Genomic DNA, 23877 nt, shown 5'->3' with positions numbered 1-23877 from the left:
GGCTGTCAACATGGTTAGAGCTAGCTGACACAACAGGCTGTCAACGTGGTTAGAGCTAACTGACAGCTGGCACAATAGGCTGTCAACGTGGTTAGAGCTAACTGACAGCTGGCACAACAGGCTGTCAACATGGTTAGAGCTAACTGACAGCTGGCACAACAGGCTATCAACGTGGTTAGAGCTAACTGACAGCTAGCACAACAGGCTGTCAGTGTGGTTAGAGCTAACTGACAGCTGGTACAACAGACTGTCAACGTGGTTAGAGCTAACTGACAGCTGGCACAACAGGCTGTCAACGTGGTTAGAGCTAACTGACAGCTGGCACAACAGGCTGTCAACGTGGTTAGAGCTGGCACAACAGGCTGTCAACATGGTGGTTACAGCTAACTGACAGCTGGCACAACAGGCTGTCAGCATGGTGGTTAGAGCTGACAGTTGGCACAACAGGCTGTCAGCATGGTTAGAGCTAACTGACAGCTGGCACAACAGGCTGTCAACATGGTGGTTACAGCTAACTGACAGCTAGCACAACAGGCTGTCAGCATGGTGGTTACAGCTAACTGACAGCTGGCACAACAGGCTGTCAGCATGGTGGTTACAGCTAACTGACAGCTGGCACAACAGGCTGTCAACGTGGTTAGAGCTAACTGACAGCTGGCACAACAGGCTGTCAACGTGGTTAGAGCTAACTGACAGCTGGCACAACAGGCTGTCAACATGGTTAGAGCTAACTGACAGCTGGCACAACAGGCTGTCAACATGGTGGTTACAGCTAACTGACAGCTGACACAACAGGCTGTCAACATGGTGGTTAGAGCTAACTGACAGCTGGCACAACAGGCTGTCAACATGGTGGTTAGAGCTAACTGACAGCTGGCACAACAGGCTGTCAACATGGTTAGAGCTAACTGACAGCTGGCACAACAGGCTGTCAACGTGGTTAGAGCTAACTGACAGCTGGCACAACAGGCTGTCAGCAGGGTGGTTACAGCTAACTGACAGCTGGCACAACAGGCTGTCAACGTGGTGGTTAGAGCTAACTGACAGCTGACACAACAGGCTGTCAACATGGTGGTTACAGCTAACTGACAGCTGGCACAACAGGCTGTCAACGTGGTTAGAGCTAACTGACAGCTGGCACAACAGGCTGTCAACGTGGTTAGAGCTAACTGACAGCTGACACAACAGGCTGTCAACGTGGTTAGAGCTAACTGACAGCTGACACAACAGGCTGTCAGCATGGTTAGAGCTAACTGACAGCTGGCACAACAGGCTGTCAACATGATTACAGCTAACTGACAGCTGGCACAACAGGCTGTCAACGTGGTTAGAGCTAACTGACAGCTGACACAACAGGCTGTCAACATGGTTACAGCTAACTGACAGCTGGCACAACAGGCTGTCAGCATGGTTACAGCTAACTGACAGCTGCCTGCGGATACTCATCTTTCGTTTCCTTTGTCATTCAGTCAGGCTTCAGTCACACACACACACACACACACACACACAAACATGATTGTGTTGATGAGATGGATGGGAGTATTTCCATAGTATATGCATTTCCATATTTTAGCATTTTGGCAATGTTTTTGGTTAAGATTTTCCCTCTATATTTTACTTTGATTTGGATATTAAGACAATAACAGTTGGTATATTGGATGGGCAGTCAACAGAAAGGCACTCATCCTTGATATAGAATTGGAACATGACAAAGCCTCAGACCTGTCATTCTGGATCCTCTTCAGAACCAGGTTATTTTCTGTACACCACTAACGATGCTGAACATTTGATGATCTTGTGTGTGTGTGTATGTGTGTATGTATGCTTCTGTGTGTGTGGTGCGTGTGTGTGTGTGTGTGTGTGGTGTGTGTGTGTGTGTGTGTGTGTGTATGCTTCTGTGTGTGTGGTGCATGTGTGTGTGTGTGTGTGTATGCTTCTGTGTGTGTGGTGCATGTGTGTGTGTGTGTGTATGCTTCTGTGTGTGTGGTGTGTGTGTGTGTGCGTGCGCATGTGTGTGTGTGTGCGTGCGTATCCATGTCCACATCAGGGTGGAGGCCCGGCGGTGACGCAGGAGGCAGTAGGACTGGGGTGGCTGGGGTGGGCAGGGAGCGGCAGTGCCTACGGCCCCCACCTGTTGGACGTGTTCAGCGACCTGGGGGGCATCCAGCAGGTGGCCTGCGCTGAGAGGTGTCTGCTGGTGCTCACCCGCACGGGCAAGGTCTACTGCATGTTCTACAGCTCTGACACCCAGGTCAGTCGCCTCTCTGGTCTGTGGGGTGTGTGAGGTCTGTGGTGTGTGGGATGTGTGGGGTCTAGAGTCTGTGTGGAGTTTGGACTACGGGCTCTGTCGTCTGTGGGGTTGAGGGTCTGTGGGGTCTGTTGTCTCTGGTGTCTGTGGGGTTTGTTGGGCCTGGTGTCTGTGGGGTTTCTATGGGGTTTGCTGTGTGGGGGGTCTGTGGTCTGTAGGGTCTGTGGTCTTTGGATTCTGGGGTTTGTGTGGTCTGTGGATTCTGTGGTCTGTGCCCAGAAGGTTGTGGCTGTTGTGCTTTGTTGGTGGAGGAGGAATTGTGTGAAATGTCCTGTCACACATGCTGGTGATTATAGACATTTAGTAGTAAAAACATTAATAACTTTTAAAAAAATCAATAAATAAAAAGGTCGCGGAACAGAAGGTGATGTTGTATGGTGATTAGGGGGAAATAGGGTTCTTGAAGGGTGGAACCAAAGAAGAGTCTTTGAAATGATTTGGAGTACATTTAAAGGAAATTACTTATTGGACATCATGAAAAGGAATTTGTTAATTTGACAAGAGAAACAACTGATAGTGAATATAAAAACTCTAAAATAATCAATGTTCCCAGTGACTGTGGATGACACACTTTCATGCAGACAAGGCTTATCATTACTGTTGCTGTTGTTGTTAATGTAAATATTGCTATAATCTTTGTTGTTATGTTTCCAGTCCCCCCAGCTGGTGCCGGGCTTTGGGGACAAAGAGGTGATGCGTGTGGCAGCTCACTGCGACGCCAAGCACTACCTGGCCCTGACAACGGATGGGGAGGTGTACTCCTGGGGAAACGGCGACGGGGGGCGACTGGGGCATGGCGACAACATGTGAGTGCCGGGCTGTGTGTGTTGAAAGAGGGGACCGGAACAGGGCAATGGAAGCAAGTTTGAAATGTTAGGTACCCAATTGGGTCCACTGTAAAGCAAAATGTATCTTATTTTTCAGTACGCATCGAATCAGATGAGGAAATGTATCTGTTGTATGAGGATTCTGACCCCAGAGATCAGCAGAGTTAGTGCTTTTTTTTGTTGTTCATTCTTATCTTCCACACTTGGTTTTTGTTAGGTTGTAAGGTTTTATTGTGTGTGTGTTGTGCCTTCTGTTTCCATGTAGTAGGAGTGGTGTGTATAATGTGCTGAAGGATGTTTGTGTGCACAGAGTGGGGGACGAGAGGTGTATGTGATGTATGAATGGATGTGTGTGTGTGTGTGTACAGAGCCAGTGATGAGAGCTCTCTACGATGTGCTGTGTGTGTGTGTGTGTGCGTGTGTGTGTGCACAGAGCTAGGGACAAGAGCTCTGTACGATGTGGTGATGGGTGTGTGTGTGTGTCTGTGGGTGTGTGTGTGTGTGTGTGTGTGCACAGAGCCAGGGACAAGAGCTCTGTACAATGTTGTGATGTGTGTGTCTGTGTGTGTGTGTGTGTGCACAGAGCTAGGGACAAGAGCTCTATACGATGTTGTGATGGGTGTGTGTGTGCGTGTGTGTGTGCACGCACAGAGCTAGGGACAAGAGCTGTATACGATGTTGTGATGGGTGTGTGTGTGTGTGTGTGTGTGCGCGCGCGCGCACAGAGCTAGGGACAAGAGCTCTATACGATGTTGTGATGGGTGTGTGTGTGTGTGTGCGCGCACGCGCGCACAAAGCTAGGGACAAGAGCTTTATACGATGTTGTGATGGGTGTGTGTGTGTGTGTGCACAGAGCTAGGGACAAGAGCTCTATACGATGTTGTGATGGGTGTGTGTGTGTGTGCACAGAGCTAGGGACAAGAGCTCTATACGATGTTGTGATGGGTGTGTGTGTGTGTGTGTGCGCGCGCGCACAAAGCTAGGGACAAGAGCTTTATACGATGTTGTGATGGGTGTGTGTGTGTGTGTGCACAGAGCTAGGGACAAGAGCTCTATACGATGTTGTGATGGGTGTGTGTGTGCACAGAGCTAAGAATGACAGCTGTATGTGATGTACTGATGGATGTGTGTGTGTGCATGGAGCCAGGGACTAGAGCTGTGCATGATGGACAGGAGGTTTATTTATACAGAGCCAAGGGTGACAGCTGTATATCATGTTCTGAGGGATGTTTAACTCTTTCGTTCCTATTTTTCTATGAACCATTACTCCCCCTTGTTCTGAGATCCCTACCATTCGCATATTCCCTTCATTCCTGGATTTAGAGAAGAGAAAGAAAGTATGAAGCAGGGTTCTTATTTTGGAGGCTTACAGTAACGCGGCTCATTACAGTACACTAAGATTGTCATATACTGTTGTGTTCAGAATTGATGTGAGAAGTTGTCTGAGACCCTGTTGACAATATAGGGTGACATCTCTGGTGACACTCAGGTGTAAAACAGGTGACTTTGGGGTCAAACACAATGCATACAACTACGTACTACATGCAGGACAGTGTTTTGCTTGCAGAGTATGCACATCATGCAGGTACTTACCGAGTAGTGCCTCGCATGTATCTCAGTGCCACACTGCTAGTCATATCCACGAAAAACTGTCACAATTGTCACTACTATTGTCCTTATCACATGAATGATTTGAACTTTGTCTCAAAGAGAATATTATATGCCTTTCACTACACTAGCAGTCACTGAGCCAGAATCAGTTCATTATCTACACAATTCTTGAACAAAAACTATTCAGAAACAATACTGTCTCTAAATATGCATGTCCATGTCACAATCATCACGTAATATGCCACACAAAGGTGACACATGTGTGATATACCTTGAAGCAGTCATGCCAGTTACTGCACAAGTATACACAACAATTTTTTACACTTCTTACTTTTTTAACTTTTCATCACCCGCTATCTGTGCTTCTGTAGCAACAGCTAATTGCACTCTCTCCTTGTCATTCATTTGAAACAGATCGAAATCATTATCTGTTAGAGCGTTGTGAAACTCATCATCAGAAAACTGGTCACAATCCGAACTTTCTACACATTGATTTTCTGTGCCCGTGTGTCTACACAGCACATCAGCAAGAATGTAGCGGCGCCCACTTTCCCACGGCCTAGGGAGGGGGAAGGGGGTGTCTGGCATCCATTCCACTCATAAACACTGCCCCGCTAGTGACCCGGTCAAGGATAGATGACGCGCACTGATGACGCGACTCGCGGGAAGTTCAAAGTGCTTACCGCGAGAACCGATTTTCCGGGCTGCAGGAAGGAAAGGGGGAATTCTCTGCTGCACGGTTTTCCGGCCTCCAGGAATGAAAGGTAAAAATCCTGTAAACCGGAAAACCGTGCTGCAGGGATGAAAGAGTTAAGTGCACAGAGCCAGGGACAAGGGCTGTATACAATGTGGTGATAGATGTGTGTGTGTATTTATGTATGTATATTGTCTATGTGTGTGTGTCCACAGAGATAGGGAGGAGAGCTGTATATGATGTGCTAATTATTTGTTATTTGTATTTCTTTTTATCACAACAGATTTCTCTGTGTGAAATTCAGGCTGCTCTCCCCAGGGAGAGTGCGTTGCTACACTACAGCACCACCCATTTTTTGGTATTTTTTCCTGCGTGCAGTTTTATCTGTTTTTTCTGTTGAAGTGGATTTTTCTACAGAATTGTGCCAAGAACAACCCTTTTGTTGCCCTGTTGCAGACGTGACCTTGATTTATCGTCTCATCCGAATGACTATTGTCCACACCACTCAAGGTCTAGTGGAGGGGGAGAAAATATCGGCGGCTAAGCCATGATTCGAACCAGCGCGCTCAGATTCTCTTGCTTCCTAGGTGGACACGTTACATCTAGGCCATCACTCCACATAGATGTCTATATAGATATAGATCTATGTCTGTGTGCACAGAGCCAGGGATGAGCCCACCCTGGTCAGCAAGATGTCCAAGAAACACCCAGTGGTACAGATTGCCGTGGGGAGTACATACAGTGCCGCCATCACCGTCACCGGGGAGCTGTACACCTGGGGCCGCGGCAACTATGGCCGTCTGGGCCACGGCAACTCAGAGGACCACATCTTGCCCACCGTGGTAGCCGGGTTGAGAGGTCACCGCGTTGTGGACATGGCCTGCGGCAGTGGTGATGCTCAGACTGTGGCCGTCACAGACACCGGTTAGTCAACTTTTTTTTTTTTCATTCATTTTTATGTCATTTTACAGCTGAAACAAATGGATGCACAGCAACAAAACATGCTGATGGAACAGACAAAAATAACTTAATATGTATGGGAAATATTGTAATAAGGTTGGGTGACACTGTTGTTCACCTGACACTGTATACTGACATAACAAGTTTTCTTGTTTGGTTTTTAAGAATTGACTCGTTATTTTATGTTGCTTTATTTTACACATATTCACTTTATCCAGATTAGTATTATTGACTCAGTGTTCATGTTTTTGTTCAGTGACACTATCCAAATTAGTACTGATTTGTTTGAGTCCTGGTGAGTCTGATAACTCAGTGAAGCCTCCTTGAGCTACTGAAACTGAAACTGAAACTGAGTCCTGATAATGGGTGATGGTGGCTTGTGTGTTATGGTGCTGTGTTTGGGACCTATTCTTTTTTCCTGTTATTCTGCATTCTTTTGTTTCATGTAATTGTGCGTATTATGTATAGTTATGTTTCTGTTCAGGTTAGTTTTTTTGGGTTTTTTTATCCTCTAGAGAAAAGTTGATGGTATGATCCGTATCCGAGACATGTCACAGGGGTTTTTTTGTGGTTGTTTTTTTAGTTGATGGTTTTTTTTTGTGTTTGTTTTGTTTTTGCATGAATGTGACATGGTACTTGTACCTAATTTTCTTTTCCTTGTGGGTTTTTTCCATGTTTTTAAGTATCTGTATTTACAGTTTTCAGCTCTGATAAGGCCTCATGTGGTTAGCTGGGCTGTAAGCAACAAATAATTTGTGGGCTATAATGCATACATTCATTTGTATCCATGAGTGAGTCTTTTATGTGTAGGACTAATTTGACCCTGCCATTCTGGCAGCCATTCTGTTGGGTAGGTATGATGGGTATGTATGTGTTTCAATAGCCCTCAGAACGCTGACATGAATTACAGGATCTTTAACATGTGTATTTGTTCTTCTGCTTACTAAGCAGTGAACATTTGACCAAAGGTTTTACATTTATTTCTGTTTCAATTCTATCAGTTCTGAGTTCTAGTCTGTGATACCTAAATTGAGGATCAGTGGTTTTGTAAACAAACACTCAGGTGAGGTTATTTCCCTTTGGAATTGTCACACTTTCATGGAACTTTTCTTTTTTCTTTTTTTTTCTGTTTTTTACTTCAGCTTGATATTTGTTATTAAACTTCAGTTTAAGTGGTCCCTGGATTCTGACCACAAACTTTCCAGGATTACAAGAATCCGTCATTCCCACCATGCAAACAGAGACACTGTTATTTCCCTTCCTTTTGACGACAGGTGCTGTGTACAGCTGGGGGGACGGGGATTATGGGAAGCTGGGGCGTGGGGGCAGCGATGGCAGCAAGACACCCAAGCTGATCGAGAAACTGATGGGACAGGACGTGGTCAAGGTGTACTGTGGGGCGCAGTTCTCCCTGGCCCTTACCAAGTCTGGCCAGCTCTTCACATGGTGAGTTTCTTTGGATTTGTCAGACCGGGCAAGACGGATCATCTTTTCACTGTTAGCCGCGCGAAATTTGGCCAAGCAGAGCAAACCGATAGGCCATCTTCTTCTTCTTTCCGTTACACGACCCACATCGACTTGCTGATGACTCTGTCGTGGTTCATGCATGCTGGGTATTTTCATGTCTCCATAACCCACCAAACACTGACATGGGTTACAGGATGTTTAACGTGCATATTTGATCTTCTGCGTGTGTATACACGCGAAGGGGGTTCAGGCACTGGCAGGTCCGCACATATGTTGACCTGGGAGATTGGAAAAATCTCCACCCTTTACCCACCAGGCGCTGTTACTGTGATTACCTAGTTTGCATCAGTTTGACATGGTAAGGATATGTATCACCAAACATGGAGTATAATACAAACTCCTCCTTTTTGTTTTGCGTTTTAGTGTTAACACCTTTTTAGCTGCACCTCACTGAGGTAAGACAGAGCTTACAAATGTTGTTGGTCTGTGTCTGAACTTATCCCTCTGGTGATTGCGTAAGTTCTGCTCAGCAAAAGATCAATCGATGACCTCATTGAAAAGAACACAAAAAGTAATAACTGCCCTTTCAAATTCTTGTCACTCTGTTCTCTTTTCACAAAGGTTCAGCAGGCAAGGGGGTGATTGTACATCAGTTCAGATTTAAGAACAACATAGAGACAGATTTTAAACGTCCTGATCATGTTAGAATTTAAAAATAAAAAAAAAAAAAAAAAAAAAGGGGGGGCTTAGCCTTTGTGGTTGGGAATATTTCTGCATTAAACCATTTCTATATTGGAATTTTGGTGACTTCTTTCCCCTTTACTTTACTGTTTTGTCCCTGGACCACAGCCGCAAAGTTTTTATATTACAAAAATATGTCACTCCCTACCGTGTAATCATAACCTTCGAACAACCTTTCAGAGGCAAATGACAGAGGACCGTGTGTGTAATGTTTTTTTTCTCTAAACACAAAAATTAGTCACTCCCAACAATATAATCATGACCTTTGAACAACCTTCCAGGGGCAAAGGCGACAACTTTCGGCTGGGTCACGGGACAGAGGACCACGTGCGTCACCCCCGGCAACTGGACGCACTGAACGGGCGGCGCGTGGTGTCAGCGGCGGTGGGGGCCATGCACTGTCTGGCCATCACGGAGGAGGGGGAGGTGTACGGCTGGGGCAAGAACGAGCAGGGGCAGCTGGGGGAGCTGGGATCCACCAACGTGGTGGAACCCACCCTCCTGCCCGCCATGGAGGGCAAGTTCATCGTCGGGGCCTCCTGCGGACCCTCTCAGGTGACGTTGGGGGTGGCGAGGGAAAGGTGTAGGTGTTCACAGGGTCACTGAGCATGGCCCATGTTGATTTTGTTCTTTTTTTATTTCAGTTGTTTGCCTTGTGTGTATCTTTCCTGTTGGTAATATTTATTTATTTGTTTATATTATATAGTTATGCCATGTCATTGTATGTTAATTTATTACACAATTCAAGGGTAGGCTCTCTAGACATTGCCAGCATGTTGTATTTAACCAAAAGGCCAGGCTTTTTTTTTTATTGTTTATTCAGTTTAATTCAATTTTACATTTTATTCTTAATACCAGATTGATTGATTGATTGATTGATTGATATAGATACTTATATAGCGCCTATCCTCGGTTGGAGACCAAGCTCTAAGCACTTTGCAAACACGGGATCATTTACACAACAGGCTGCCTACCTGGGTAGAGCCGACTGACGGCTGCCATTGGGCACTCATCATTTGTTTCCTGTGTCATTCAATCAGATTTCAGGCACGTACACATACACACTCAGACAAACATGTAACTTTTAACATTTTATGTGGATGACCATTTTGTTTATTTACCCCGCCATGTAGGCAGCCATACTCTGTTTTAGGGGACGTGTATGCTGGGTATGTTCTTGTTTCCATAACTCACCAAACGCTGACATGGATTACAGAATCTTTAACATGCAGATGTAGTGTAGCAGATATGGAGTCATTCGGCTTGCTCTGTTACCTTTTCAAAACTGAAACCGTGGTGTGCAGACGTTCTTTTGGTCGTCGAGCACCCAGTGGACAGTGGGGTCACGCATCCCTTTTATCGTGGACGTCAGCCAGTGGACACTGGAGCGACTGGACGAACTGCTGGCCGTGGTGTGTGAGGGGCTGGACGGCCGCAGTGACCGGCCTCCCCCTCAGGACAAGGAGTGCATGGCCGTCGCTGCCCTCAACCTTCTCAACCTGCAGGTAACTTGGGCCTCTCCTTCCTCTGTTACTTCTTCTGCTTCTGCTGCTGCTTCTTTTTACTTTTGCTTCTGCTTCTTCTTCTTCTTCTGCTTCTTCTTCTTCACCTTCTGCTTCTTCTTCTTCACCTTCTTCTTCTTCTTCACATTCTTCTTCTTCTTCACCTTCTGCTTCTTCTTCTTCTTCACCTTCTGCTTCTTCTTCACCTTCTGCTTCTTCTTCTTCTTCTTCTTCTTCACCTTCTGCTTCTTCTTCTTCTTCTTCTTCTTCTTCTTCACCTTCTGCTTCTTCTTTTTTCTTCTTCTTCGTATAGTCGTCATTATTGTTGTCATCTTCTTTTTCTGATTTGTTTAAGGGCTTCACCTTCAATATTACATCTCTTTGTTTTTTTCTTCTTCTGCTTCTTGGCTACAACTTTGTTGCTTGAGTCCTGTTAGAGATTGGCCCCTGCTACACTGGGGCATGAAGTGCATCATGATCGAAAAATAAACAAGTTACTCATATCGGAGCTGAAGTTAACGGGCTGCAGCTTTCCTGGAAAATATAATTTTTTCCTGATTTTTTTTTCAGGTTCCATGGGATCATGGGTGACAGAGAAGGATTTTTTGTTCTGTGTGTGTGTGTGTGTGTGTGTTCAGCTTTGATAAGGCCACAGTGATTCGCTGGGTTTTAAATACAATACAGTACAATACAATACATTACAATACATTACATTACAATACAACACAGTGCAAGACATTACAGTACAGCAACAACAACAGCACCAATGACCGCATGCCTGTTCACAGCTGCATGCAGACATCTTCTAGATGGAGGATGTTGAGGGCTTAGGGCTGGATCAGGCATGCATGCTGGACAATACAATACAATACAATGCAATACAATACAATACAATACAATACAATACAATACAATACAATACAGTGCAATACAATACAATACAATACAATACACCTGTACACCTGTTCACAGTTGCATGCAGCCATCTCCCAGACGGAGGACGTGGAGGGCTTGGGGCTGGGCCAGGGGTGTGCGCTGGTCAACAGCCTGAAGCAGCGCGTGGTGTCGCTGGCCAGCAACTGCGGCGTGATCAGCACCGTGCAGATGGCGGCACAGGCCACACTGCAGAGTGGATGGTCCATCCTCCTCCCCACAGCTGAGGAGAGGGCCCGCGCACTGTCCACACTCCTGGCCAACGGGGGTACAAGATTACTTTATCTCTGACAGATGATTTTTTTTTTTTTAATACTTTTTTTTTTAAATTTTGCAAAGACATGTATACAATACAGAGAACAGTATGAAACAAACAATATAAAACGAACAGTAGTATCCACTAGAGAGAGAAAAACAAAACAAAATAAAAAAGTGATATATAAAAAAAACAGCAACAACAACAACATCAACAAATACAGAGAGAAAAACCCAACAAAACTTGTCCAGTCATTCAATCAGTCAATGTTTACACATTATTGATTGCAGTAATCATGATGATTTAAGATGACATTAATAATAAAGAGACCAGTTGTAACACAGCAACAGCATCAATTATGTCAACAATTACAGTAATGGCATCAAGGATGTGGCGAAAGCGAGTGGTAGCATTGTAATATCATAATAAGGAGCAGTGAGTAAACCACTTCTACATTATTGGAAAAGAAAGCTTCTGACAGATGAATTGTTGACACGTTTTGCTGACTGAAAGGCGACTTATGCATTAGCACAAAGTTCGACCTTGTTCCCGTGATCCAGCAAGAACACCCGTTTATAATGAACATATTGTGGAGGTGGAGAGTCCAAGTCAAAGTCAAAAAATGTTTTAATTGTCAGGCCTCTGGCCAATAACAGGAGTCACAGCAAAATGTAGCGTGCAACATGTGTTCGTTTACATATCATTAAGGCATTTTTTCCTCAAAGTTAGTGCTTTATAGATACACATTGACAGTTTCCAGATTGTTTCAGAATTTTCGCTAGCTAAGATAGCAGAGAGTCTGGACAATGATGGGCTTCTGAAGTATTTAAGTGGTATTAATTCGTGTCTCAATTCTGTATATTTAGGACATACAAACAGAAAGTGTATTTCATTTTCAATCATGTTGGAGCAAAAAGGACAGCAACTATCAGCATTATTCAAATTTGGCTTGTACTGTAAATAGCTATGTTTAATTGGAGACATACCCATTCTAAACTTAGCAAGGCAATTTCGAAAGTTAACATTCCTGAGCTGATATATATAAGCTTTAGGAGTTATAGTTTGGGTGGAGGTGGAGAGGAGTGTGGAGTGTTTTAACCAGTCTGACATCCTGTCTGTCTTGTTCTGTCAGGGTTTGGGAAAAGGGTCGTTTATCAGGCAGCAGGTTTTCGAAATTTCTTGGTCTTCTTTCTGGATTATTAAAATGAATTAGATTTCTTAAAGTGAGGAAGTCTGTTTTCCTGCTTCTTTTCTGTATTTCATGCACTTGAAAATGATGTGTCGACACATCATTTATTTCATTCAGCTGTGGTTAGCTAGTTCCCAAATTATTTTTGAGTGTCGACAGGTTGTTCATAATTTGACTGTGCCAAACATGAAAGTGTGCCTTATTCTAGGATTTATAATGATGTTGGGTTTTTTTTAATCAAATTAGTGCACTATTATGTACATGTACACATATAGTCTGAAAATTACAGTACTGGTTTTGTTATATAAGATCATCAGTTTTCAGAATTCCCATGATCCAGGTGTGTAACTGTAGAGCTTAACGTTATGTGTATGACACCTTAATGTGACCACACTGTTGAGGAGAGGTGTGTTACTGTAGAGAGTAATATTATGTGTATGACACATATGTGACCACTGTCCAAGAAAGGCGTGTTACTGTAGAGTAATGTTATGTGTATGACACATATGTGACCACTGTCCAAGAAAGGCGTGTTACTGTAGAGTAATGTTATGTGTATGACACATATGTGACCACTGTCCAAGAAAGGCGTGTTACTGTAGAGTAATGTTATGTGTATGACACGTTATGTGACCACACTGTCCAGAGTAGGTGTGTTACTGTAGAGAGTAATGTTATGTGTATGACACGTTATGTGACGACACTGTCCAGAGTAGGTGTGTTACTGTAGAGAGTGATGTTATATTTATGACACGTGTGTGACCACTGTCCAGGAAAGGTGTGTTACTGTAGAGAGTAATGTTATGTGTATGACACGTGTTTGACCACGGTGTCCCTGAAAGGTGTGTTACCGTAGAGGGTAATGTTATGTGTGACACGTGTGTGACCACTGTCCAGGAAAGGTGTGTTACTGTAGAGAGTAATGTTATGTGTATGACACGTGTTTGACCACACTGTCCATGAAAGGTGTGTTACTGTAGAGAGTAATGTTATGTGTATGACACGTGTGTGACCACACTGTTCAGGAAAGGTGTGTTACTGTAGAGAGTAATGTTATGTGTATGACACGTGTGTGACCACACTGTCCAGGGTAGGTGTGTTACTGTAGAGAGTGAGGATATGTGTACAAAATGAGGTGTGTGACTGCACTGTCAAATATGATATTGTAGAGCATAGCATCACCTGTATGACACACGTGTGACTTTACTGTGCAGGGGGCCGAGAGACGTCGGTGATGAGTTCAGGTCAGCGGTTCATGACGGACCTGCTGGTCAGCAGTCTGATGGCCGACGGAGGCCTGGAGACCTCCCTCAACATGGCCGTCAAGGCCGAGATCAAGGAGCTAGAGGAGAAGAAGGTAGGTGGCGTGTGATTGGTGGAATTCTTGGGTAGGAGTATTTCAGTATTGTATCGATTTCTGTGTTTATTGACGATTTTTTGTTTGTTACTTTTTTCACCTTTATTTTACTTGATTTCAGTATTATATGGATTACTGCATTCGTACTTGGAGGATTTTTTTGTGTTTTTTCACCTTTATTTTACTTGGTTTCGGTGTTAAGACATTCACTTCAGTTAACCAGCCCATGTTTAACTGTTCAGTATTACAAAATCAGTGACACCAACCCATGGGAATTGGAAAAGTGCTTAGGTACCTGGTGTACAAGGGGAATAGACATGGTTCTAGATATCTTGCACCTGGAGTAGAATGAGTTAATTTATATTTTATATTGAAACAGCATAGATTCTCTTCATGAAAAGCTTGGAGAGGTGCATTGTCTTTATGCCAATACATGCAGATGTGATTTGTGTTCCCCTGTATTGGTCCATAATATGTCATTGTGTAGAAAGTGTCTTTGTTGCTTCTTACAATAGTTGTTCTGGACAGGCATATGTGGAAGTTGTTTGTGGGTGTTCACAGCTGACTGATGGTATGGATGTTGTGTAAGTTCTTTATGCATGACCTCACAGGAAAAATTTTTTTTATCTGGAATAGGAGACAGTATATAATGAATTTTATATAATGAATTTTCATGTCACTTTAAGCACTTTCTCAGTTTCTTTTCTTTTTATTTAATCATAAATGTTCAGTTGATCTTCTTCAGCTGGAAACGAACGGTGAGTGCCCAAAGGCAGTTCTTATTTGGCTCTGTCCAGGTAGGCAGCTTGTTGTCAAATGACTCGTTTGTAAAGCGCTTAAAGCTTGGTCTTTGACTGAAGACAGTCACTATGAAAGTATCCATATATCTTGCCTTTTTTTTCCAAATCTTAGATTCTTATTCTCGAGAAAAAAAATTCTATGACTGGCATCATTATGATGACTGCAACAGGAGAAAGAGGGCGATGCAGCTGAGGCAGATGAAGATGAAAGTGGCAAGATGAGCGAGGCAACCAACGACATCAAATGCGAGGCGAGCGTGTCGGCAGCAAGGGAGAGCAGTCAGGTGGAGGGTCTGTCAGAGTGTCAGACCACCATCCCCCTCCTTCAGCTGATTCAGCAGCTTCTCAGGTCAGTGCACGATGGAGCAGTGGGGGAGGAGGGGTGAATGGGAGGGGGGGGGGGGTTACATTTCTGCTGGCTGTTAGCTACCAGCTTCACAAGAAGTTAAGGACCACTTGCAAACTTGCTCATTTTCTTGGAGGCACAGTGGAATAATGCTGAATTTTCTGAAAACAGTGGTTTATGCAGCCAGTGTAATAAACACCGCTCTAATTCAGAGGTGCTTTCTTGCACATGCACTTCCACTTTTTAATACACACCAACTTTAGAGTGAGATTTTTGCAAAGTGGGGTATGAGGGTGGATGTGGGTACATTCGAGGTAGTTTACAGTAGACTGGGTTACACATGGATTTAGGGCGGAAGGAATTTCAGTTGTGTGTTGACGATGTTCCGACAGAAACTCCACCACCTACACCCTGGCCCAGCTGCAGGAGATCGCCCGGGACAGCGGCGGCAAGTCCCCTGACGGAGAGCAGGTTGAGATGTCCCCCTCCCTCCACCTCCTCCTCCAGTTCCAGCGCCTCCTGGTGGCGCGGATCTTCTCCAAAGAGATGGCCGCCATGACCAAGAGTGCTGAGACCAAAGAGGAGGAAGACTTCACCAAACCCACTTCAGAAATTGGTACAGTTGTGTTTGTATCAAATACATATATATAGACAGGTTTCCAGATTGGCATTTTGTTTCTTTTCCCATTGTTTTACTTTGTTTCAGTATTAACACATTTCTGACCAAGCACGTTTAAGCGCATTGGGTTACACTGCTGGTCAGGCATCTGCTTGGCAGATGTGGTGTAGCGTATATGGATTTGACCGAATGCAGTGACGCCTCCTTGAGCTACTGATGCTGATACTGATACTGATACTGACCAAGCAAAATCCGCTGAGTTGCTGCATCAGGGCGTAGCAGTATTGACTGTAGCTGTCAGTGCTTCAGGGTGTGTCGCATAAAATTCTCACTTTGCCATTACTTCGAATGAACTTTTCACACACTGCATTCACAGGAAGTCCAGAGGGCAGTTTTCCCCTGACACTTTTGTCGTGTGATGAAGTCGTACCTTCGTCTGTTGTCTGTGGTAACTGTCAAAACTGTAGTGTTCATGACCAGCGGTTTGTCAGCTGCTGTCCACTGGTGGAATTTTGTGGGAGAGAAGATTTGTTGGTCGTTGTCAGAAGTGTGTAGTGACATGCACTTGAGTTATTGAGACCCTGGACCCTGGCCATAAACATTTCAGAATTTAAAGACATCAGTTGCTCCCATCCATGTGTATAATTAAGACAGGTTTTCTGTAGGAGTTTTTGTTGTCCGTCCTGTCATATGTTTCAGTTTGTGTTATGATATGTTTTGAGTAACAGCTGTTGACACCAAAGAGAAGGAGAGCTTCTGTGTGTATGTGTGTGGATTATCCTGCTGTTATTATCATTGGATAGATTGTCAATCTTGTGTGAATGATTTCTGTGTATTTGAAGTTACCTGGCATTTGTAATATTGATAAGGGTTTAACTACAAAGCTTTGGGTGTTTGTTCAGAAATCAAACTGGCTAAAAGCATGTTTGATGATGATGCATAGAATCTTACCTAAACAAAAACTGAAAGATTTGTGTACTGTGATTTAGAACCCAGTACTGAGTCTCTGGTGATTCAGTCCATGTCACACTGTGTGTGTCAGGTGTGGACATGCAGGGAATAAGTCAGTCCATGTCACACTGTGTGTGTCAGGTGTGGACATGCAGGGTATAAGTCAATTCATGTCATGCTGTGTGTGTCAGGTGTGGACATGCAGGGTACAAGTCAATTCATGTCATGCTGTGTGTGTCAGGTGTGGACATGTAGGGAATAAGTCAGTCCATGTCATGCTGTGTGTGTCAGGTGTGGACATGTAGGGAATAAGTCAGTCCATGTCATGCTGTGTGTGTCAGGTGTGGACATGTAGGGAATAAGTCAGTCCATGTCATGCTGTGTGTGTCAGGTGTGGACATGCAGGGAATAAGTCAATTCATGTCATGCTGTGTGTGTCAGGTGTGGACATGTAGGGAATAAGTCAGTCCATGTCACACTGTGTGTGTCAGGTGTGGACATGCAGGGTATAAGTCAGTCCATGTCACACTGTGTGTGTCAGGTGTGGACATGCAGGGAATAAGTCAATCCATGTCATGCTGTGTGTGTCAGGTGTGGACATGCAGGGTATAAGTCAGTCCATGTCACACTGTGTGTGTCAGGTGTTGACATGCAGGGAATAAGTCAGTCCATGTCATGCTGTGTGTGTCAGGTCTGGAGATGCAGGGAGCAGCCTCCGTGCTGCGTAAGTACTGTGGTCTGATGTGTGGCCACGTCAACAAAGTGCTGTCCGCTGCCGTCAGTGTTGCCAGCATGGGCAGTCGCCACTTCTGCCAGGTGTCACATGTCATCTCCAAGGACGTCACAGGTGAGCTTTAGTTGTGGGAGGTCGTTTTTGTGTCTGCTTACTGAAGCACAGTATGTACAGATTTTTTTTAAAGAATTTGTGAAAAAAAAAAAAAAAAATGATAAGCCTTTTTTTAAGGCCTTAAAAGTCTTGGAAAAAACCCAACTGTACTTAGTATGTAACCAGTATACACCAAGACTGACTTAGGCTGTACCCAGTATGTAACTAGTATGCACCAAGACTGACTTAGGCTGTACCCAGTATGTAACTAGTACATACCAAGACTGTCTTAGGCTGTACCCAGTATGTAACTAGTATGCACCAAGACTGACTTAGGCTGTACCCAGTATGTAACCAGTGCCCACCAAGACGGACTTAGACTGTACCCAGTATGTAATCAGTACATACCAAGACTGACTTATGCTGTACCCAATATGTAACCAGTACACAACAAGATTGACTTAGACTGTACCCAGTATGTAACCAGTGCACACTAAGACTGACTTAGGCTGTACCCAGTATATAACAAGTCCACACCAAGACTGACTTAGGCTGTACCCAGTATATAACAAGTCCACACCAAGACTGACTTAGGCTGTACCCAGTATGTAACCAGTACACACCAAGACTGACTTAGGCTGTACCCAGTATATAACAAGTCCACACCAAGACTGACTTAGGCTGTACCAAGTATGTAACCAGTATGCACCAAGACTAACTTAGGCTGTACCCAGTATGTAACACTACAGGGGTGCTGCTCCCGGAGCTGCTGTCGTGCCTGGTGCTGCTGAGCGTGCGGTGCGGGGGTGTGGTGAGGGTGTCGCGGGCAGTGACCGTGGTGGGTCAGACGCTGGAGCTGCTTGACCGCTTCAACCACCTGGCCCCGGGCTGTGACCGTGACGACCAGGAGGACCTGGCCTGGCCGGGCGTCTGGAGTGAGTGGTTTGGGTCCTCTCTTGTGGAGTTTCTCCTCGTTGTGTGCTGTTTCTGTTCTGTTGTACTTTCCATGTTGGGTATGGTTTCTGCAGTTAATAATGTTAAAATTATAATGATAGTGGAGTGATGGCCTAGAGGTAACACGTCCGCCTAGGAAGTGAGAGAATATGAGCGCACTGGTTCGAATCACGGCTCAGCTGCCAATATTTTCTCCCCCTCCACTAGACCTTGAGTGGTGGTCTGGACGCTAGTCATTCAGATGAGACGATAAACCGAGGTCCAGTGTGTAGCATGCACTTAGCGCACATAAAAGAACCTACTGCAACAAAAGTGTTGTTCCTGGCAAAATTCTGAAGAAAAATCCACTTCAACAGGAAAAACAAATAAAACTGCACGCAGGAAAAAATACAAAAAAATGGGTGGCGCTGTAGTGTAGCGACACGCTCTCCCTGGGGAGAGCTACCTGAATTTCACACAGAGAAATATGTGAAATAAAAAGAAATACAAATACAAATAAAGATTATAATAAAGTAATAAGAATGATTGATATATATATATATATATATATATATATATATATATATATATATATATATATATATACACGTCACTTATACATATAAGTGTGTGTGTGTGTGTTTGCTTTGTCATTGACACATTCCAGTTGACACTGTTTTGAACTGAGATTCAAAGACTTTTGAAGGAAGTGGACCAAATTATTTTTTTGCAGATCAAATGACCCCCTTAGAAAATGCATGACTTATTTACAGAACGAAAATAAAGAAAGAAGAAAAAGAGAGAAAAAAACAATGTACATCTTTATGAAGTGAGAGGAATTGCATAGGGGATGGTGCTGTTGCTTACATGTGTATATGACTTGTACCTCTACTATTTCAAAAGTGTTACAAATCCCTTTTTTCTATCTTTCTCCAGTCAGTAATGCACTGCTTATGCTTAATGAATGGGCAGTATCCACTTTTCTTACTATGTGTTCTTTCGATTAAGTTTAGTTCCGAAGATGGAAAAATTGTGAATTTGTGTAAATAACATTATAATATATACTTCACATTTCTTCCCCTGTCACGAGACGTAAGGAAGGTAAGTCAAATAGTGGAGGGGAAGGATGTAGAATATATATTACAATGTTATTAACCAATTTTCAGCTTTTTTCGTCTTGTGAAAGGGAAAAGTACAGGGGGAGAAGTGTAGATATTGCCGATGAATGTATGCATTGCTGATTGCAATAAAAACAAAAAGTAAGGAAAAGAGAGAGTAAAAAAAAAAAGAATAGAAAGAGGGAGAAATAAAAGACAGAAGACTGATCTCTTGTGTGTGGTGGCAGGCTACACCTTGGAGCGCTACAGCCAGAAGCCTTTCGAGGACGTGCAGATGATCCGCAAGGTGGACCTGGAGAACCACAACAAGGACGGGGGCCTGTGGGTGGTGATCCACGGCAAGGTGTACGACATCCACGACTTCAAGTGCCAGGCACCCTGCGGCAGGGAGATCCTCATGGAGTACGCAGGTGAGAGAGGCGTCTCAAGGAGGGGGAGAGAGTAACCCATGCAGGGACGTAGTGGTGTGGATGGGTAAGAGGAAGGGAAAGAAAGAAGGGAATAGACAGGGTGGGGTAGACACCAAACCACCCACCCCACCCCCCCACTATGCACACACACAGTGACCCTCTCCCCCCTCCCTACCCCCAAAAACATAAAGCAATAGAAAGTGGAATATTGTCTTGTCGTTTAGTACTGAGTTACTTCCAGCATAACATTTCAGTTTCAAGGACATGTTAAAGCGTCGGGACTGAACCAAATATGCTACACCATATCTGCTTTAAAAAAAATCAGAAAAACATTTTGAACAAACATACCCCCGAAAACGGAGCATGGCTGCATACATGGCGGGATAAAAATGATCATGCACATAAAAGCCCAGTCATGTACATACAAGTGAATGTGAGAGTTGCAGCCCAGGAACAAAGGAGAAGAAGAACAAATTGTTCATAAAAGTGGTTGCTTGTAAAACAAAGCTCACTTTTCACAAGAAGTGTCAAATGTCACAGACCATAGGTCTGTCTTCAGGGACTGCATTGATTGGAAATGACAGTGGGGGCAAAGGCAAGACCTCAGAGGAGTATTGATCAGTAAAGAAAGCAAAGATAGACAGAGAAGTGAGTAGAGATTAAAAAAAAAATATATATATATATATAAAGTCACAGGAAGTGGGGGGAGAAGGTCTGGAGTGAGGGCGGAGGGTGTGTGGAAAGTGAAAAAAAAAGGGGAGATGATGATAATAGTAATAAATGATAATGATAAATGAATGATGTGGTAAGTGTTTATATTTTATCGAACAAACTGTCACCCCAACAAAAACAATTACTGTTTACTAATTCATTCAAGAACGAACTGACTGATTTATCAGAACACTCATTTTTGTGTGTGGAAATTTTGACACATAAAGACAATGGCTAACTGGACGTGGAGCCTTGACCAAATTATAACAAGCTGTGTTACCACACAATGAAGGAACTGTGCACACAGCTTCACAGCTCATTTTGTTCAGAGGAGGCAACTGCTATTCCCAGTTATCTGGGCTAGAATTTGATATAGAGGAGAGGATCTTTCCAAAGGTATATCCCCACTCTATCAGCCATGAGGGCTTTCGGACAGTCAGCATTGGGATGGTCCCCAAAAGTTAACTAGTTTGTAGTGCTAAGAACCAGTGCAATCTTGCCTCCTAGATTGAGAGCCAGAGTCCTTCAAAAAAGACTGAGCTGTAAATGAATTCCCATTACAGTGGAAAACACATTGTACAGCTCTCACTTTGCTGTTTGGCCCAGCTGAAAGCGTATGTCAGTCAGCGATTTAAGCTGAACATAAAGGCTCAATTACTACTGCTGTTACTTACTAACAAGTGTGCATACAATTTCAGGGCGTGACGCGTCTCATGTATTTGAGAGTGTCCACCACTCTGAGGAGGCCAGGGAAATGATGCAGGCTTTCTACGTGGGACAGTATGTGGATGTGAGTATCCAGTGCGTGTATGTGTGTGGATGTTCTGAAGTGTGTGTGTTTGTTTATATAGGTGTATTCTGTGGTGTGAGTGTGTGTGTGCATGTGTGTGGGTGTTTATACAGTTGTATTGTTATGAAAAGTCTTCAACTTTTTGTCTGCCGGCCTGAAAAGGACATCATCCAGTCCATAGACAAGAAACAAATGTAACTGCCTGAGCTCAAAAAAGTACATAAGAATCCACTGTGTTTTTGCTGAAAAGAAACCATTCCCGAACTTACAGTTTCACAGTTGTATTGTATTGTGGGAAAAAGACTTGTCAACTTTCTGAAAAAGACAGGGTGCAGTACATGGACAAGAAACAAACTTAGACAGCCTGAAAAAAATGCTTATATATTCCAGTGGAAAGACTTGTCAACTTCTGTCTTCCTGACTGAAAAAGACATCAGAGTTCTTGCATTTGGGCTAAAAAAAAAAACAACAGAAAACAAATCAACAGCCGGGAAAAGAAAAGCTGTTGTGTTGTATTCTGGTGAAAAGGCTTGACAATTTATTCCAGCCAGAAAAAGACACCATGCAGTACATGGACAAGAAAGAAACAAATAGCCAAGAGAGGGGGGGGAAAAAAAGAAAAAAAGCAAATGTTGTATTCTGGTGAAAAGACTCTATTTTTTTGTCTTTCAGCCGGAAAAAGACATTGTGCAGTCGATGGACTCCAGCTCCATGTCGTCGCCCCTGATGGACGCGGAGCGCACCATGGGAACGCTCCTAGGACTGCATGCTGCGCAGCAGGTGCGCAGCACTCCCCTGGCGGCAGAGGAGGTGGAGTGCGGGGAGTGGCTGCAGGCTGACTTCTTTTCTGGCGGGCTGCAGGTGCTGCAGCCCCACAACAGTTTCGACGAGGAGAAGGGGGAGACAAGGAGCCCCAGTGCCAACACACCTGGTTAGTCCTCCTCTGTGCTGTGTAAAAAGATATCATTCAGTATTATTGATACTTATTCAGCAGCCCAGTTGCAGAAACTCCAGCATTAACACACAACCAACAGACCTGAAGGAATCTGGAGCCAGTTGCATTGCTCGGACGGAAGAGCCTAGTATGGTCGTAACCCGCTACTAACTGTGTGTAGTATGGAACTGACCAGTGGCGTAGTTCGGTCAACGTAGGCATTTAGTCACGTGTAACTGTCAAAAAGTTAGAACCAAGCAATGCAACTGGCACCTGGTGAACAGTTTTGTGCAGTGCCTCAATGAGTCTTCACAGAGTTAGTGAAGAAGAAGACCTATGCAGCGCCAGTCCTAGATCCAAACTATAAGCACTTTACAAACGCTGTGTCTTTGCACAACAGATTGCCTACCTGGAAGAGCTTAAAGAGAGCTGTCTTCAGGTGGTCAGCCTCCAGTAACATACATGCTGTTTGTAAGTCCTGATTACAGTGGCCTCTGTTGTTAACTTCTGTTAACATTCTTTTCCCCATGTTGATGTGAACCATCGGCACTATGGACCCCTGTGCTTAGGAAGTAGGGTGAATGACATATTTGTATTGTATTTGTATTTCTCTTTTTATCACAACAGATTTCTCTGTGTGAAATCCGGGCTGCTCTCCCCAGGGAGAGTGCGTCGCTGCACAACAGCGCCACCCATTTTAAAAATATTTTTTCCTGTGTGCAGTTTTATTTGTTTTTCCTATCAAAGTGGATTTTTCTACAGAATTTTGCAAGGAACAACCCTTTTGTTGCCGTAGGTTCTTTTACATGCACTAAGTGCATGCTGCTCACGGGACCTCGGTTTATCGTCTCATCTGAATGACTAGCGTCCAGACCACCACTCAAGGTCTAGTGGAGGGGAAGAAATATCCGCAGCTGAGCCGTGATTCGAACCAGCGCGCTCAGATTCTCTCGCTTCCTAGGCAGACGCGTTACCTCTAGGCCATCACTCCACTATATACCTTTTATTATTGTGCTTAGGTGTGACGTGCACCCAGTGTCACACCTGCCTGTCCCTGTTCAGGTGCGACGCCCACCTCAGAGCAGGTTCACCTGCCGCAGACAATGGACAAGGAGCGGCTGTACGAGGAGGAGAACGCCAGCGTGGACGCCACCAAGCCCTTCCTGCAGGCGCTGGCCGAGGGCCGTGTGGCCGAACCCACAGTGAAGGTATTCCTGGCCATGGTGGAACGCTTCGCCCACACCCACCACCTCAACTTCCCCATCGAGTTCACCCAGGACCACCCCGTGGAGGAGGTTGGCAGGTAAGTGGGGGAGGAGGTGGTGTCCCTCAGGGAAACTAGTTTTCCTTGGTCTGTTATTTTTTTGTTTGTTTGTGTTTTTTTGCTGCCCCGTCATATTGGCATTGCTCCCATGCCGCTCATCCAAGTCACCCACACATGGCCACACCCGGGTTCATCCATCACATTCCCAGCGTCGGCAGTCCACAGGGAACCATCAGTGTTAGGTCGCCAGGAGGCCACACACCAGAGGAGACCCTGCACTGCTGCTGAGTCACTTTGGTGGTGTTCAGTGGTGCCTGTTCTGATTTGAAT

At 44.5% G+C, this 23877-nt stretch overlaps 1 protein-coding gene across 1 annotated transcript in view; it reads left to right on the top strand.

Annotated features, from left to right (window-relative positions):
• The window catches only part of LOC143299242 (E3 ubiquitin-protein ligase HERC2-like), a 176496-nt gene that overhangs the window by 60941 nt on the left and 91678 nt on the right, over nucleotides 1–23877 (top strand). The window contains 16 exon segments of the mRNA XM_076612452.1: nucleotides 2048–2251; nucleotides 2963–3114; nucleotides 6102–6364; nucleotides 7675–7846; nucleotides 8890–9163; nucleotides 9913–10113; nucleotides 11083–11311; nucleotides 13703–13845; nucleotides 14816–14994; nucleotides 15384–15607; nucleotides 17253–17408; nucleotides 18137–18322; nucleotides 19666–19848; nucleotides 21258–21349; nucleotides 22022–22280; nucleotides 23346–23586. Coding sequence (XP_076468567.1) covers nucleotides 2048–2251; nucleotides 2963–3114; nucleotides 6102–6364; nucleotides 7675–7846; nucleotides 8890–9163; nucleotides 9913–10113; nucleotides 11083–11311; nucleotides 13703–13845; nucleotides 14816–14994; nucleotides 15384–15607; nucleotides 17253–17408; nucleotides 18137–18322; nucleotides 19666–19848; nucleotides 21258–21349; nucleotides 22022–22280; nucleotides 23346–23586 — 3158 coding nt within the window.

The sequence above is a fragment of the Babylonia areolata genome, chromosome 24 (assembly GCF_041734735.1).
Source record: "Babylonia areolata isolate BAREFJ2019XMU chromosome 24, ASM4173473v1, whole genome shotgun sequence".
NCBI lineage: Eukaryota > Metazoa > Mollusca > Gastropoda > Neogastropoda > Buccinidae > Babylonia > Babylonia areolata.
The sequence above is the reverse complement of the archived record's forward strand: the minus strand, read 5'-3'. Positions and strand labels throughout refer to the sequence as shown.